Below are 15,178 nucleotides of genomic sequence, written 5' to 3'. Positions count from 1 at the left end.
ACTGTAGCCCGCCAGGCTCCTCTGACCATGGGATCCTCCAGGCAGAATACTGGAGTGGGTAGCCATGCCCTCCTCCAGGGAATCTTCCCGACCTAGAGATCGAACCGGGTGTCCTGCATTGGCAGGCAGATTCTTTACCATCTGAGCCAGTTGAGTACTTCGTTATCATGATAAATGTCTGTCTGCGTTATAAAGACTCCTACTCACAGCTTGGTTTGTGTTTCTGACTGGTAAGGTTTACCCTGGGGTGGCAGACAAACAGTACTGTTTGTTCAGTGTGCCATGCAAGCATGGAATTTCTAATTTAAATTTCTGGAAATTATGGTCTAGATTTTGATCATAGCCTGTCTATGGTAGAGTCTGGAGTGAACAGAAATCTAGAGATTGGCTCTGAAGGTAAGGGACTCTCTTTCATGCCTGAATCTGATGGGGATGAGGAACTGTGCCCAGGTGCTACCAGGGAGTGAGCGAGGAGGGCCCTGGGTTTTCCTGCTGGGAGAGTCTGACTAACCACCACAGGGATTCCGTCATGAGCAAGGGCTCACAAGCCTAGCCATGTGGGCTGAGGAGAGGCGCCTTTGGCTCACGATTGGCTCTCACTTTCCAGGTAAAGTGAACCCAGGTTACCTGCCTGGATGCTAAGGAAATAGTCTCTGCAGCCAGAGTTGGTTTTCCGGGAATGACGGGCTGCAGAGGTTGGCAGCAAAAGTGTCACTTGCAAGCGCTCAACAAAAGGGTACACGTCAAGACCCAGATTCCACTACTAATACGACCTGACCCAGGTAAAGTGCTTCCCTGCCTTCTTTCCAGCCAGCCTCCCTCCCTTCTTCTCATCCATCCATCAAGCTAGCTAGCAGTTTTTTGGAAGTGGGAAACAGGCATCTACTAAAAGATGAAGCGTATGGTTTTTTAGGTTCATCTCAGTTTGGCAGAAGAGAATGCCTGGTCTGTGGCGATCAGCATCCGCTACTGTGTTTTCTTTCTCTCAGGTCTTGACAGAAGGATATGGAGGCAATTCTGGGGCTGAGGGAAGGTACGTGCCCCCCGCCCTCTGGCATCTGGTCTTGCTGTGATAAAGGCTCCTGAGGAGCAGAACGTGTCCAGGGCCAGGAGGTGGTACAGCTTCCCTACCAGCTGCCAGGCCCCACACCTCTGTTCACAGAGCCAGATGTGAAAGGTACTTTCAGTCTCTCCCTTATAAAAAGCAGCCCATCCCTTCCCTCAAGCTCATTATCTCTAATTCCCCAAGCCAGTCCCAGGGGATGGCAGATGCTGAAATTACAAGGTACTTTTTCTGGGAGAAGAGAGAGGTAACTGAGAGGAGGGAGAGGCATTTATCTTGAAGACTTGCAAGAACTATGGGTATTTGGGGACCCCACCCCCTTGCTCTCCCAGGGGAGATGGGTGTGGGAGGAAACCCTCTTCTCTCACCCCTTCCTGCCAAATTATGCAGTTAGTCAAGTTTTCCCCTGCAAGATCGTATACTTTTTTTTTTTTTTTTAAAAGAGAATTAACTTCATGTCCAAATCTTTCCGCATTACTAGCTTTTAGCAAGAAACCCTCAAGTTTAGGAAAATAGGGGGTGGGTACCAGCAGTCAACTCCCATGAACGTTACAAAAATCTGATTAAACGTTTGTATTAGAAACATGGGGTCATTACCAGTCTCCTTTTGATACCCTCATCATTTCCAGGACCCACTTAGAACAATCTAGTGTATCTCCCCTCGTCCCTGGTCCCCTTCCCTGCTCAGTCTCAGGAAACACAGTGCCCTGCGTCCAAAGGCTAGGTGATCTTAAGGATGTAAGAACCAGACCTGGACTTAGGAGAGGGCACCTGGGTGAAGTGAGGGCCCGAGCTCTCGTGGCTCTCAGACCCTTGCTTATCTTACTCCTTTTAACTGGGATGGCCTTTGGCTTGTCACCAGATGTTTGGGGTGCTCTAAGGGTGAGAAAGCACTGAGAAACAAATCATCACCTTAGTAATTGGTATGGTATTTCAGGATCTCTGAATTTCTTCCTTTGCATAATATGTCCATAGAGAAAAATCCATTAATAAAAACTTTAAAAATTAATTTTGATGTGCCTCTTAACTGTCTTTAAGCTTTGAGTATCTTTCTCTCAAGATGGTCACTGTAGGAGAGTGATTAAAAACACTCTAGTCAGACAGAATAAAGTATTTTCTGTACCATCAATTATTAAATTTCTCAACATCCCCCAAAGCCTCAAATAAAGAGCTTCGTTTCAGAGAGGTTACTCCAAATTAGATCTGCGTGGGTCTACACTGCATTGCCAAGCCATCTATTTTGGGGGTTTTTATGGAAAAATATATAAAAATTCTATCTTCCTGAATTTTATCTAAGTGCTTTTCAAACATCTCCATTAGTTTTTATCAGTATATTTGACATTTTCCTAATTAATTGGATTTAGCATAATAAACAGTTCTTGAGTAGCAGGTCAGGAGCAGTTATCAGGGGAGACAAGGAAAACTTGTATTTTCCAGGGTCATAGCAAATAACTGATACATTTTGAACTACTGATGTTGATAGTGAATTTCCAACTGAGAGATGGAATTACAGTGAATTTTTAACCACAGGATATTTACTGTAACTGCAAATATAATACACCTGCCATCAAGTTGCTTGGAGGGGTAGGCCGCTGTCACAAAACGAAGCAACATAGGATGTCACCAGCCAACAGGACTGAGGGTTGTGAAGCTGTGTGACCACTGGCCCCTGGAGAGTCTAGAGAGCCATGTGTCCCGACACCCGAGGAATAGAACCACTGATGTCACCTCCAACAGGCCAGGCAGTGGGGAAGGCCCGCACCCGAGGGGCGGGCGGCCTGCTGTCCCAGCCCCATTGGCACAGAGAACCCTCTCACCTTTCGAGTTAACCTCCTCTTGATCTCTCTCTTCTCCTCTTGTTCCTCTTGTTCATTCCGAGCTGAAAGAAACAAAGAAGCTTTAGGTTTTGGATGCAGCGTCCCCCAAGGAGGCGCCCTCTGAATCTCCGCAGGTTCTAGGTCAAGCAGCTCACAGTCTCAGGAGCAGAGTTCCCCGTCCGGACCGCAGCCACCCTTCTACTCCTGGGGACACTCTCCAAGCGCCTGCACTGTTTCAAACGGGGGGGTGAGCGGGTCAACCTTACTTCACTTTCTTCATGTCACATGGGGTTCCTTCAGAGTCTGCAGGCAGAGATGCTGGATCAGGAGGTGGGTCCTGAAACAATGGGTGCTGCTCACAGTGACAGGTGTGTCCTCGGAGCAGGGAGGCGCCCTTCTCTGGACAAGACCTGGGCCTCACTCAGCTCTGCCTTAGGCCTCACAGTGACCTAAGGGGTCTCATTGTGAGGTGGTCTGGGGCACCCGGTGCCCCGCCTGGAAGGAACAGAGGCCAGACCCCCACAGAAACAACACAAGGCACGACTGACGCCAAACACAGAGGCTGGATCTGCAAAACGCTCACCTTTCGCAAGGCCTGATTCCATCAATTCTTTGAATCTTCCAAGAAGTCCACAGAGCATGTGGGAGGCCACAGTGTGGGGTACAATGGCCTGCATTTCGACTTTTAAGGAGTGTCTTAGGGCAGACTTGAGAGCTTAAATGTTCTCAGTGCAATATGGGGGGGGGGGGGAGGCTTAGCATTAGGTATGTGCAGGTAAGAGGGCCTCGGGAAACGAGCAGAGACGTGGTGGGCAGAGAATGTGGGCACATCTAAGTAGCTGGATGGCGTAGGTACCTCACTTTCCTCCCAGGCCTTGGGACGGACGCCCAGATTGCAGCCCAGTACTGTCTAACTCGAGGGAAACCATGAACATCAGCTTGGGCCCAGTGCCCCGTGTCTCGTCTACTGAATTGAGGATGCCTTCAGACAGAGGCCACCACGGCGACTTGACTTCGGCACCGTCTGCATCAAGAGGGCCCATTTGAAACCACTGACGTAAATGATGTTTCCATAACTCCACTGACTTATTGTATCAGGACGCATTTGTCAGTCAGTGGTCTCAGTAGAGCCCAGATTTTTTAAAGTGCGACCCCCTCGTGCCTAGAAGTGGGGTCCCCCCACCCCTCCTTGCCAGCAACCACAGCCTTCAGCCAACTCACACTGCAAGTGGCAACGCCTCCCACCAGGAGGAACAAGGATGAGTCAGAGCACCACTCAGGCCCTCACGCGACACCCCCCTCTCCCCGGGGACACGGTGTGGCCACTCTGACCGCCTGTGAGAATCGGGATTGTGGACTGGGCAGCACCAGAAATGCCGACATCTGGCCCTTGGCTGAGGTCCCCAGGGGTCCCCGCGGTCCCAAACTCCACACGAGAGTACCTTCCTTTGAAGTGAAAGGTCCTCCCTCCCCTTCCAGAGTTCCTTTGAAAAATGTGAATTGCTTCAGGATTAAAAACCCATTCAACTAGTCAGCCATTACCACCTTTGTATGAACAAATCTCTCCGAGATAAACTGGGAGTCAGCCAGTTAGACCCAGAAGAAGGGTGTCCCTCCCCCTCGTCCCCCCGACAGCTGCATTTGCAGATGGGAAGGACAGACGGAAAGGTCTAGAGTGGATGGTGAGCACCCAGGAGGCAGCTCAAGGGCCCTGGGTTAAAATGGACAGACTCACAGTGTATTAGAGCCAGCAGAGGCCTAAGAGACCACCTAAGCTACTGCTCTTTGGCTTGGAAATTGACAGACAGGCCCAAGGGAACTGAGGGGTGGGCTGCACATTCCATGGCTAATACGTTAGACACACGGTCCAGCTCTTTCTCTTGCTCAAACACACCGCCTCTTCCCAATCCGATTTTGCTTGGGGGCCAGCCCTCCTCATTACTGGTTACTTGCCTCGGACTCCACTCGGGGGCCTCCTCATCCTACAGGCCCCCTCCTGGGCCATGAAAGTCAGCACCCTGCCCTCTCATCTCCTACATGTGTTCCTGAGGTCCCTCTGATGGGTGTGGGCCCTAACCTATCACCAGTGGAATCTAGGCTTTTAGTTCAAAGCCATTTACAAACTCAGGGTCATGAATTCTCAGACAGTGGGTACCAAGACAACCTCATTAGGCAAGTGGAAAAAGGGAGACCAGGAAAAGCCCTCGAGGTCATCACTGCCGCCACCACCAGACAGCTCATTGTGTGCTCAGACGGGCCTGAAGTCTCGTTGGCTGCCCCCGGTGGAGCAAGTATCACCCACAGGGCCGGGCAGGTGGGGGCTCTCAAAGCTCCAGCACCATCCCCACCCCAGGCTGCCCACGCTGGTGGCCCATCCTCCTGCAACCTTAGAGACATGCTGCCTCCCGTGACTGAAAGCCCAGATGATAATTCTCAGAATACACCATTTGAGGGTATCTTCTGATGCCACAAAACATTTTTTGTTTTACAATCACAATAGATTTTAAAAAAGAGAGAAAAAAATACACACACACACCTATTTCAGAAAACAAAGTTTCAGAACGTGGGAGAAAACAAAGAACCAGCAGGAAAAATAAATCTTTCCAAAAAGTTTTGAAACTGCAAAATGATGACCCTGTTTGAATTTGGTCAAATGGTCCTTCAGTTTGCAGCTACTCGCACAGGACACGATGGAAGAGGCCAGAGAATGAAAGGGAACCATGGGGGCAGCTGGGTACTCTTTGCTTCCCTGAACCTGAGCCCACAGGCTTACACGGCACAAGCAACCAACTCTACAACCCCAGCATCTTTCTGGAGGGTGAGAAGAAAGCAACTCGAGGGCCTGCTTATCGTCTATCGGGGATCTGGGCAGATGAGACGCGGGAGCTGGTGCCTCTAGGGAGCCAGGTGAGCTAGGGACTCCCTGCCTTCTCTTTCCAAAACCTCTGTCCCTGCCGACAGAAGCACGCATCTTCTGAAACCTGAACAAGTCCCCAGAAGGGTTCAGCTTCTTCACAAGTAAGAGTCAGGTTAGGACCGAGGTACAGTGTAGCCCGCCAGAGCACAGAGTCCTTCGGCGACCACGGAGGTGTGTGAGGCGGGTGGCGGGGCAGAGGAAGGAGCAAGCACGCTCACCGGATCTCTGCGTTTAGAAATCAGCGGCCACCTGTTTGTTCTTCCCTCTGATGTGGACAATTTTTAGCGGGTCAGGATTCAAGTGGGGACAGGAAGGGAGACACAGAAGCCAAACGTTTCCCCAACCAGGGAAGTCACCTGAAAGAGTTCTCAATCTGTTTCAGCTCAAAGTAAACTCTGGAGAAACTCTGAAAGGCACCCCTGGATTAGGAAGAACATAATCACATACACAACCTCCTAGAGATCTGGGGAATAGATCAGGTGCCCTGAGGGCCGAGGAAGGTCAGGGCTGAAGGTGCCACCCCGGAGAGGTGAGGGAGTGGCCACAGCCGAGAGCAAGGGGCAGGATGTGGGCACAAGGGGGATGCTCTGGGTCACACCCCACACCCCAACAACACAGCCTCCCCAGGGGAAACGCAACAGCCAGCCACACGATACTGACCAAGTCACAGGACCACGATGAGGAAGGAAGAAAAGGAAAACCAAGAACATTTTTGTTTGGTTGTGGTGGAAATACCCAGTCACTCATGCAGAGGCCTCACGTGACGCGAGTGTGTGTGTGTGGTGTGTGCGTGGTGTGTGTGTGTGTGTGTGGGGTGTGTGTGTGTGTGGTGTGTGTGTGTGGGGTGTGTGTGGTGTGTGTGGGGTGTGTGTGTGTGTGGTGTGTGTGTGGTGTGTGTGTGTGTGGTGTGTGTGTGCTTTGTAAAACTGCATAGCATAAATTTCTCTTTTCTGGAGAGAGAAAGGGATGGGTGTGTGGGGAGAAAGGGTCTGAATTAAACTAAAAACATCTGTTGACCATCTAGAGGGCAGTGTTGATGACAGTATCCTACAATGAAGCAGAGGGGTTTTATTTCTCAACTATTGAATATCTCCCCCGCTAAACTGAGGAATGCTGGTTGGTGTCCGTGAGATGATTCCTTTTAGCATTTTTAAAACAAATATTTTAAGCACCACATGGATTTTCTCTACATACTCAAATTATCTCTGTGTCCTAAACCAAACAAGAGGCTCGTTCATTTTTTTCTGTCCACAGATAAGAGTGACAGTGAGCCTTTCTGGAAAGAGAGCTTCAGCAGCTATTCCAGCAGCTGGCTATGGGAGGCCCAAGAGGAGGCCAGAAAGGATTTCCACTGGAAAATGCTTTCTTAGACTTTCAACTGACTGCTCAGAGGGAGGGGGGATTTTATCAGCAGCAGCCAGCTGCAGCAGAAAGTCATATCCTCTGGTTCTAGTTTTCAAATGGCTATCTGCCCTATTTTAGCCATCAGTATCATATTTGCAGTTTTTAAGCCAATTTGGCTTTAAAGGCAACCCCAGCTCTCATTTAACAAGAAGTTATCTTGCTCGAACTTTCCAGCTTCTCTGACTCTGCAGCCCACTCAAGGGCAGGTTTTTTCTTGGAGACCCTGAGCTCCTCATGAACCAAGTGGATTTGAAGTTGCTTTCTCTGTGGGGAGGCTGTCTCGGGGGGTCTAACACACAGGGGTGAAGCCTGCAGCACCAGAGAGGGTCTCGATCCTTTCCACACACACACACGGGAGAAGCCCAGCGGCTTGCTGTGATATACCATCACCAAAGCGATCATGAAACCTCAGCGTTTGCCACAGGCTCTGTCACTTACGTTTCAAAATGTTCCTCTGCTCCAGTTCCTCCGCAGTCGGCCTCTGGCTCAGTCGCCTGCGGAAAAAATCCAGGAAAAGTTTTTGGACCATGTCATAGCCTCCCTGGGTCATTAATCTCCCCGGCCGTCGCAGATGCAGGAGGCAGAGTCAGAGGCTGGGGTGCCTGTTCCATCCTGCGCTCTCAGAGACTGACGCTCACCACCAACGGCTCCTCAGTTCCTCAATTTCAAGCCCAGGAAAGCCACTCGGTGTGATGTCACGTGGAGCTGACCCTCCTCCCTCTGGCGGCCCCTCCCCTGCCCTGCTCCCCCGGCCTCCAGGCCCGTGAACTCTCATCACAGAAGTCTCATTCTTTCGCTGGGGCCTCCTAACTTTGAGATCATGGCCTCTGCCTTTCTCCCCTGACCCTGAGGCTAGAGCTTGCCTCTTGCCATGTCTGTGCAGACTCAAAATACAAAGAGGCCCATGGCCCCGGGGAGTCGGGAGAAAGCAAGTCTGTCTGCAGAGAACAATAGCTGCTCTTCTGATCCCCACCCATCGCCACCAGAGCCTCATTAGACACGGGATGACAAATGAAGAGGAACAGGGGTGACGCTTGGTGCCCGCATGTAATTTAGCCATAGCAAGTGAAGCATCACAGCCGGGATGTGAACTGGCTATGATGCCACAGCAGGGGGCGGGGTCGGGCAACAGGCAGGTCCCATGCAGGATGGAGACTGGGAAGGACACCCAAGAGCAGACACCACATATTCTCAGAGACGCTTTAGTGGATCTGACTCCAGAGGCAAGGGACACAAAAGCAAAAACAAGCGGGACTACCTCACCCTAGAAAGCTTCTGCACAGCCAAGGAAATCATCATCAAAACAAAAAGGCAACCTACTGAGCGGGAGAAGACAACTGCAGATCATATACCTGATGGGGGTTAAAATCCAAAATATATAAAGATCTAACACACATCGACAACCAAAAAACCAAATGATTAAAAAACGAGCAGAGGAGCTGAACATTCTTCCAAGAAGACACATGGACGGTCAGCAGGTACATGAAAAGATGCTCAACATCAGTGATTACCAGGGAAAGGCAAATGAGAACCACAAGGAGCTATCACCTCACACACGTCCGAATGGCTATCACCGAAGAGACCACATAGGACAAACGTTGGCAACCACGTGGAGGAAAGGGACGGTGGCACCCTGTTGGTGGGAATGTAAACCGGGGCAGCCATTGTGCAGAACAGTATGGAGAGTCCTCAGAAAGTTAAGAATGGAACTACCATACGACCCAGCTAGCCCACTCATGGGTCTTTGTCTGAAGAACACGAAAACACTAACTCAAAAAGATAATCTGTGCCCCTCCGCTCACTGCCCTATTATTTACAGTAGCTAAGTGGTGTTGGAGAAGACTCTTGAGAGTCCCTTGGACTGCAAGGAGATCCAACCAGTCCATTTTGAAGGAGATCAGCCCTGGGTGTTCTTTGGAAGGACTGACGCTAAAGCTGAAACTCCAGTACTTTGGCCACCTCATGCGAAGAGTTGACTCATTGGAAAGGACTTTGATGCTGGGAGGGATTGGGGGCAGGAGGAGAAGGGGACGACAGAGGACGAGATGGCTGGATGGCATCACGGACTCGATGGACGTGAGTCTGAGTGACCTCCGGGAGTTGGTGATGGACAGGGAGGCCTGGCGTGCTGCGATTCATGGGGTTGCAAAGAGTCGGACACGACTGAGCGACTGAACTGAACTGAAGATATGGAGACAACCTCAGCCTCCACTGATGGGCGACTGGATGAAGAAGGTGTGGCCCATACACAGTGGAATATTATCCAACCTTAAAAAGTATGAGACCTCGCCATTCATGGCATCACGAAGGTAGTATTCTAAGTGAAATAAGTCACACACAGGCAAACACTGTGACTTCACTCCTACGTGGAATCTAAAAGACTCCCAAACAAATGAACACACACAATAAAAACAAAACCAAACAGACACAGAGATCAGAATAATGGTTCCTGGGGGGAAGGGGACTGGGGGTGGGCAGAATGGTGAAGGGGGTCAACTGTACTGTGACAGGTGGTCACCAGACTTGTGGTGGTGATCACTCTGCAGTATATACAGATGTTGAATTATAATGCCGTATGCCTGAAACTTACATTAAAAAAAAAAAAAGAAAGAGGAGGACTACATGTCCAGATGAAGTTCCAGGAAAGATCACACAATGGGCTTCAGCATCACAGATATGTTGGTATTTTTGAGACTCTTGGAAACTAACAATCCTGCAATTAATTATTCAGTTTTCCACTTCCCTCGTCGGGATGAGGTATGTGTGAGGTGAGAACACTGTGGAAGGAGTCTGAGGGGCCCCCGAGTCCTTCCAGGAGAACTAAGGGGTAGACAACAGTGCTGTTCTAGCAGCAGAGGTCATAGTCCCTCCCGAAACATCAGCAACCGGCGTCTAGAGCTGGCAAGATGCTTACATCATGGGGGCTTCCCTGGAGGCTCAGGCAGTAAAGAATCCACCTGCAATGTAGGGGCCCTAGGTTCGATCCCTAGGTGGGGAAGAACCCCTGGAGAAGGGCATGGCAACCCACTCCAGTATTCTTGCCTGGAGAATTCCAGGGACAGAGGAGCCTGGTGGGCTACGCTCCAGGGAGTCACAAAGAGTCAGACATGACTGAGCGACTAACATTTTCACTTACATCATGGATACTAAGAGAAACCAGATTCAAAATGAAGTCTATGGAGTTGCCAAGTATAACTGTTTTAAACCCAGTGCTGACAGCTGATTCTATGATGTTCCAATATCGTTGCCATATAGGCTGCACACAGGGAGTGGGCCTCAATGACAGAGAAAGGAGTTTTGATAGGATATCTGTCTTCGAGGCGCTTGGGAGCACCTTGGAGACGGCTGGAAATGGTTAATCCCAAAGTGTTCTCAAGTTTATAAGAACATTTTCACATCTATTCTTCATTTTCTAAAACATCCCATGAAGGTATTATTTATCTGCATTGATAAGGGCCAGCTGGGTATCTGGAAATTCACAATTCTCGAGGCTCTAAATTTGGACTCAACAGTCTTCCCGTCCTTTCTAAAACAGCATTCTCCAACTGCAGGGGGGAAGCTGAGATTACACAAGTGAGCAAGTCAGTGTCATAGGTCTGGGATGTAATTCCTGACTCCACTTAGAGTGAGCTTCTTAGAGTCTCTCCCTCACTTTTCCATTTATTTTTCTGCCAAATACTAGTTTCTTTTGTAGGGATGCACAGCCACCTTTGTGGGACCATTTTGGAAAACCAAGGTTTCACAGGAAGCTAGGGTTTAGGGATAGTATGTTTTGAAGAAGCCCTTCCAGATTCAAAAGCGGGGGTCAGTGTTTTAGAACCTTATGCCCTAAAGTGTCTGCAGAAGGTTTGCTCACTGGCTTGTGCTAAGCAGCCCATGGATCCCACGAGCAGATGCCTTGCCTGGTTCTTTGCTGGCCTTTCTGCTTTTGTTTTTCTTACGCGTCATGTTTGGAGGGGACGAAACAATGAGTGACTGAACTCTAACCAGAGAAAATTCTGCTATTAACTAGGCAGCCTTATCGTTAAATACACATGATTTCACATGAGGCCCTCTATTTATGTTTCATTTCTCTTGAAAGGGTCTGAGAATAATATCCAGGCTAATCACAGCTATAAAATGCAGCTAAGTCCTCCCAAAGGGCATGTGCTATAGTTAGTTGTTTTGACTTTGAAAATGAGATTTGGTAGGAGAATGATATTGTGGCTTAATGACAAAGTGCTACACAGCTCAGGAGTTAGGGGACCAGGGTTCTACTCCGGGCTCCACCCTGAAGCCACCTGGACAAGGTAATGGACCCATTCAACTCTATGTTTCTCTCTCTGCAAACAACAGGAGTAACTGAATAAGCTAATGCTGACTTAACGCCTAACATGTACAGGCATGCTCTAAGAAGCACACACACCAATTCGTTTCATCCTCAGGTCAGCCCCTTGAGATAGCACTACCAGCATTTCCACTGTACAAAGCGGGAAACTGAGGCACAGAGAGCTGCGTACCTTGCCCTGGCTGGGTGAGAGGATGAACGTTTCAGATTTACAACATAGCACACTGTTAGCTGTACAGAGAATGGGCTGGGAGATGCAAGAGGCAGTCTGAGGAGGAGCCCTGGAGGCTACTGCATGCCTGGTATTGGACGATGGGCACTTGGGCTAGGCTATGGAGATGGACGTGCAAGCTCTTTAGGGGTCGAGTTGACAGACCATGGAGACACAGGGTCTGTGGACACTGGGGAAGAAGGACGTATACTGCATAGCTCTCAAGTTCCATAACTTACGTGGCTTGATGGATGGTTATGCCATTCACTGAGAAGGTGGGGAACACTGGAAGGAAACCGGGGCATCTGAGGATGGGGTGAAGGATGGAAGGGGACCATGAATCTGAGTTTAGACCTGTTGAGTCAGAATGATTGCACAACATCACAGTGGACGTGTCCAGTAGGCAGCTGGGTCTACTGAGCTCGGTGAAGAGGAGAGGGTTAGGCCAGCGACAGAAATTTCTGGCTAGTCTGCAAAACAGATACTCTCTGAAGCCAGGGGAATGGAGATAGCATAACATTAGGAGAGGAGAGGGCCTGGGATGAAGCCTTACAGAATTCCAATAATTTAATGCTAAGATGAAGGCAGACAAATCTGCCAGGGGGTTTGAGGAGGGGCAGTGCACAGAGGCAGAATGCAAACTAGAAATGTGGCACCATGGAAGCGGAGGAAGGAGACGGGCATGGCCAACCAAGTGGCTGGCACGCTGAGAGGTCAGAAGAGGCCTGAGGAGCCTGCCCTCGGGGCGGAGCACCAGAGAGGCGATGAGCAAGCTCACCCAGAGCTCTTTCGGGGGCAGTGGGGATGGAAGCCAGGCTGCAGTGGGTGAGAACAGGTGAGGAAATGGACCCAAGAGGCACGGGGGACTCTGCCACGAAGCCGGCTTTGAAGGGACCAGAGCGCGGGAGGGGAAGGGGACTCAGAGGAGGTTTATAGTTTCTAGTGACTAGAGACTGCCTGTATTTAATGGAAAGAATCCAGGTTAAGAGGGAGTGGTGGTGACAGTGAGGAGTTAAATAGATAAGGAGGGAGAAGGCTCTCTGGACAGTGCAGGAGTTCTGGGAAGGCAGGAAGGGCTGGGGTTTTAGGGGCAGAAAAGACCTTATCTTTCAGATGCAGGAGGGACAGCTCTTCACTGTGACAGCAGGATGTAGGAAGGAGAGTGATGTATGGAGGTCTGCATGTTTCGTATCAGAATTAAAAAGGGTGTTGCCAACTGACAGCTTTTACTTACTCTTTCAAGTTGGACTATAATAAGGATGACTTACAATAGTTTAAAATATTACTTTTCCTTGAAGGATTTGTCTTTGATCAGAGCCAAACTCACAAAGCAAAGGGATAAAGTTCTAGCTTCAGAATTCACCATCGTAATTTTAGGGGAGTCCCCCGGGCAGCCCACCATCTTTACCAAGTAAAGCACCCATCTGCTTGGTTCCTCTTAAGACAAGCTTGTGCAGAAGTGTTGGTTAGTAGCTGAGCACAGTTACTGTGCTAATGAAGAGGTCAATTTTATGAATAATCCTGAGGAGCTAATTTCAAGAATATAAGTAGAGATGCCCTCTGAATGCATTAGAACTCTTACACTATCCTCACCTTGACAGTAGATTCAAGTAATTTTATCTAATTTTAGACTAACATTAAATTAAAATTCCTCCTGATATCTAGACACGACCCTTCATATGCTAGATGACACAGAAAAACTCCCACTTGGGGAGTTTAACTTTTATACAAAATGAATTACCCAAAAGTAAAACTTTAATGTCCTTTTCAGTGATCTATTTAATCAGTTCTATTATATAGGTGACCCTGGTTTATACAACATCTCTGAGCAGCGACACTGTTTCCACACCTCAGATGACTTCCTCTTTGCCATGGACCACAGCTTAGAGATCTCCACTTACTGTGAACCGAAAAATCACCAACAGAAAGTGAAAGTGAAAGTGACTCAGTCGTGTCCGACTCTTCCTCGACCCCGCGGACTATACAGTCCATGGAATTCTCCAGGCCAGAATACTGGAGTGGGTAGCCTTTCCCTTCTCCAGGGGATCTACCCAACCCAGGGAACGAACCCAGGTCTCCCGCATTGCAGGCAGATTCTTTACCAGCTGAGCCACAAGAGACCCCCCTTGAAAAATCACTGATTCCCATTTTAATGCCATTTGCCATCCATTGCCATGTATGAGCCTTCTATTTTTCTTCAAAATGTAAGAATGGATATTATTGTTTTTTTATCAGTCTGAACAATTCCATCTTTATCACCAACCACAAGAGAAGAGCAAACAAACTAACATTTTCCTGTGAACTAAACACACCCATCCCCAAACAAAGGGCACTCGGTGCTGGCCTTGGAAGGAGGAGACTGCCAGCAAACAGCGGCGAGATGCTTTAACACGCGCAGAGCAGCATGACAGCGTCCCCAGAGAAGTGACACGGGTGCTGGCGGCTTGGCCGGTCTGACGCCAGCAAGGGTTCGTCCTGCCTCCCAGAGCTAATGAGTTTTCCACAAGCTTTGGAATGGCAAGGTCACAGCTTTCATTAGTCTTTACAACCGCTTATTGTTCTGAGGGCCCTGATTTTCAAGCCTGGATTTCTATAACTATCTGCATTTCAGGGCGGGGGGCAGGGTAAAGGGGTGGAAGCTGAATTGACTTTGGTTTCTTCGCCGCATCTCAGCCGCGGAGGGAGGCAGCTGCCTTTTCAGATGGATGGAAAGAGAAAAGCGCAGAGGTGCTTGTGGAGAAGGACAGAAAGCAGGGCCCTCTTTCCTGAGGCAGGAAGGAAGAGATGGGGTTTCCCGAGATGGGACACAGGATAAGTGGAGACAGGCGTGGTGGGGCCAGGGGCAGGGGAGGAGCTCTGAATCCTGTCCCCTGGGAATCTGTCTCTTGGAACCTTTCTCTAGCACTTGTCAGGGCCACGTGGGCTGGGGCATTTCTGTCTGGGCCCTGATCATCACTCCGTCCCCAGTCCCTAGGCGAGGACCGAGAACATAATAGGTGCTCATTTAGTCATTACTAAACCCAGATCTGCACACACGCGCTCCCTGGATGATTCCTCAACACTCACGACGTCAGTTAGCATCCACACGCCAATGACTCCAGATTCGACATCCCTAGCCATGTTTCTGAGCTCCAGATCACCTTTTCAATCGCCATTTTAGACTCCTACAGGCTGTCAAAAGTAACGGGTCCCCAAAGAATTAATTTATCTTCCTCTTCTGGGCAGGTAGTTTTGCCAGCTGGATAAATTATTTTGTCCACCAATAAAATCCCCTCTCCTGCCACAGTGAGCCACCCAGGAAACTAGGAACCATCCCCTCCTCTGCACTTCACTCTTGGTGGCCACTCAAGCACCAAGTCCAAATCATCTCTCATCCCATCCCACCACTGGCCCCTCCAGAAAGCATGCCGCCAGCCTATCGAGAATGGTCTTTGTGAGG

At 49.4% G+C, this 15,178-nt stretch overlaps 1 protein-coding gene across 1 annotated transcript in view; it reads right to left on the bottom strand.

Moving 5' to 3' along the window:
• Positions 1 to 15,178, bottom strand: part of PHACTR1 (phosphatase and actin regulator 1) — a 513,424-nt gene that overhangs the window by 3,398 nt on the left and 494,848 nt on the right. The window contains exons 10-11 of the mRNA XM_052649098.1: positions 7,640 to 7,695; positions 2,881 to 2,942 (exon numbers count right to left, since the gene is read on the bottom strand). Of these exons, the coding sequence (XP_052505058.1) occupies positions 2,881 to 2,942; positions 7,640 to 7,695 (118 nt within the window). The remainder of the gene's footprint in view (positions 1 to 2,880; positions 2,943 to 7,639; positions 7,696 to 15,178) is intronic.

The sequence above is a fragment of the Budorcas taxicolor genome, chromosome 11 (assembly GCF_023091745.1).
Source record: "Budorcas taxicolor isolate Tak-1 chromosome 11, Takin1.1, whole genome shotgun sequence".
In the NCBI taxonomy this organism is placed as follows: Eukaryota; Metazoa; Chordata; class Mammalia; order Artiodactyla; family Bovidae; genus Budorcas; species Budorcas taxicolor.
Note: the sequence above shows the minus strand (reverse complement) of the source record. Positions and strands in the feature narration are given on the sequence as shown.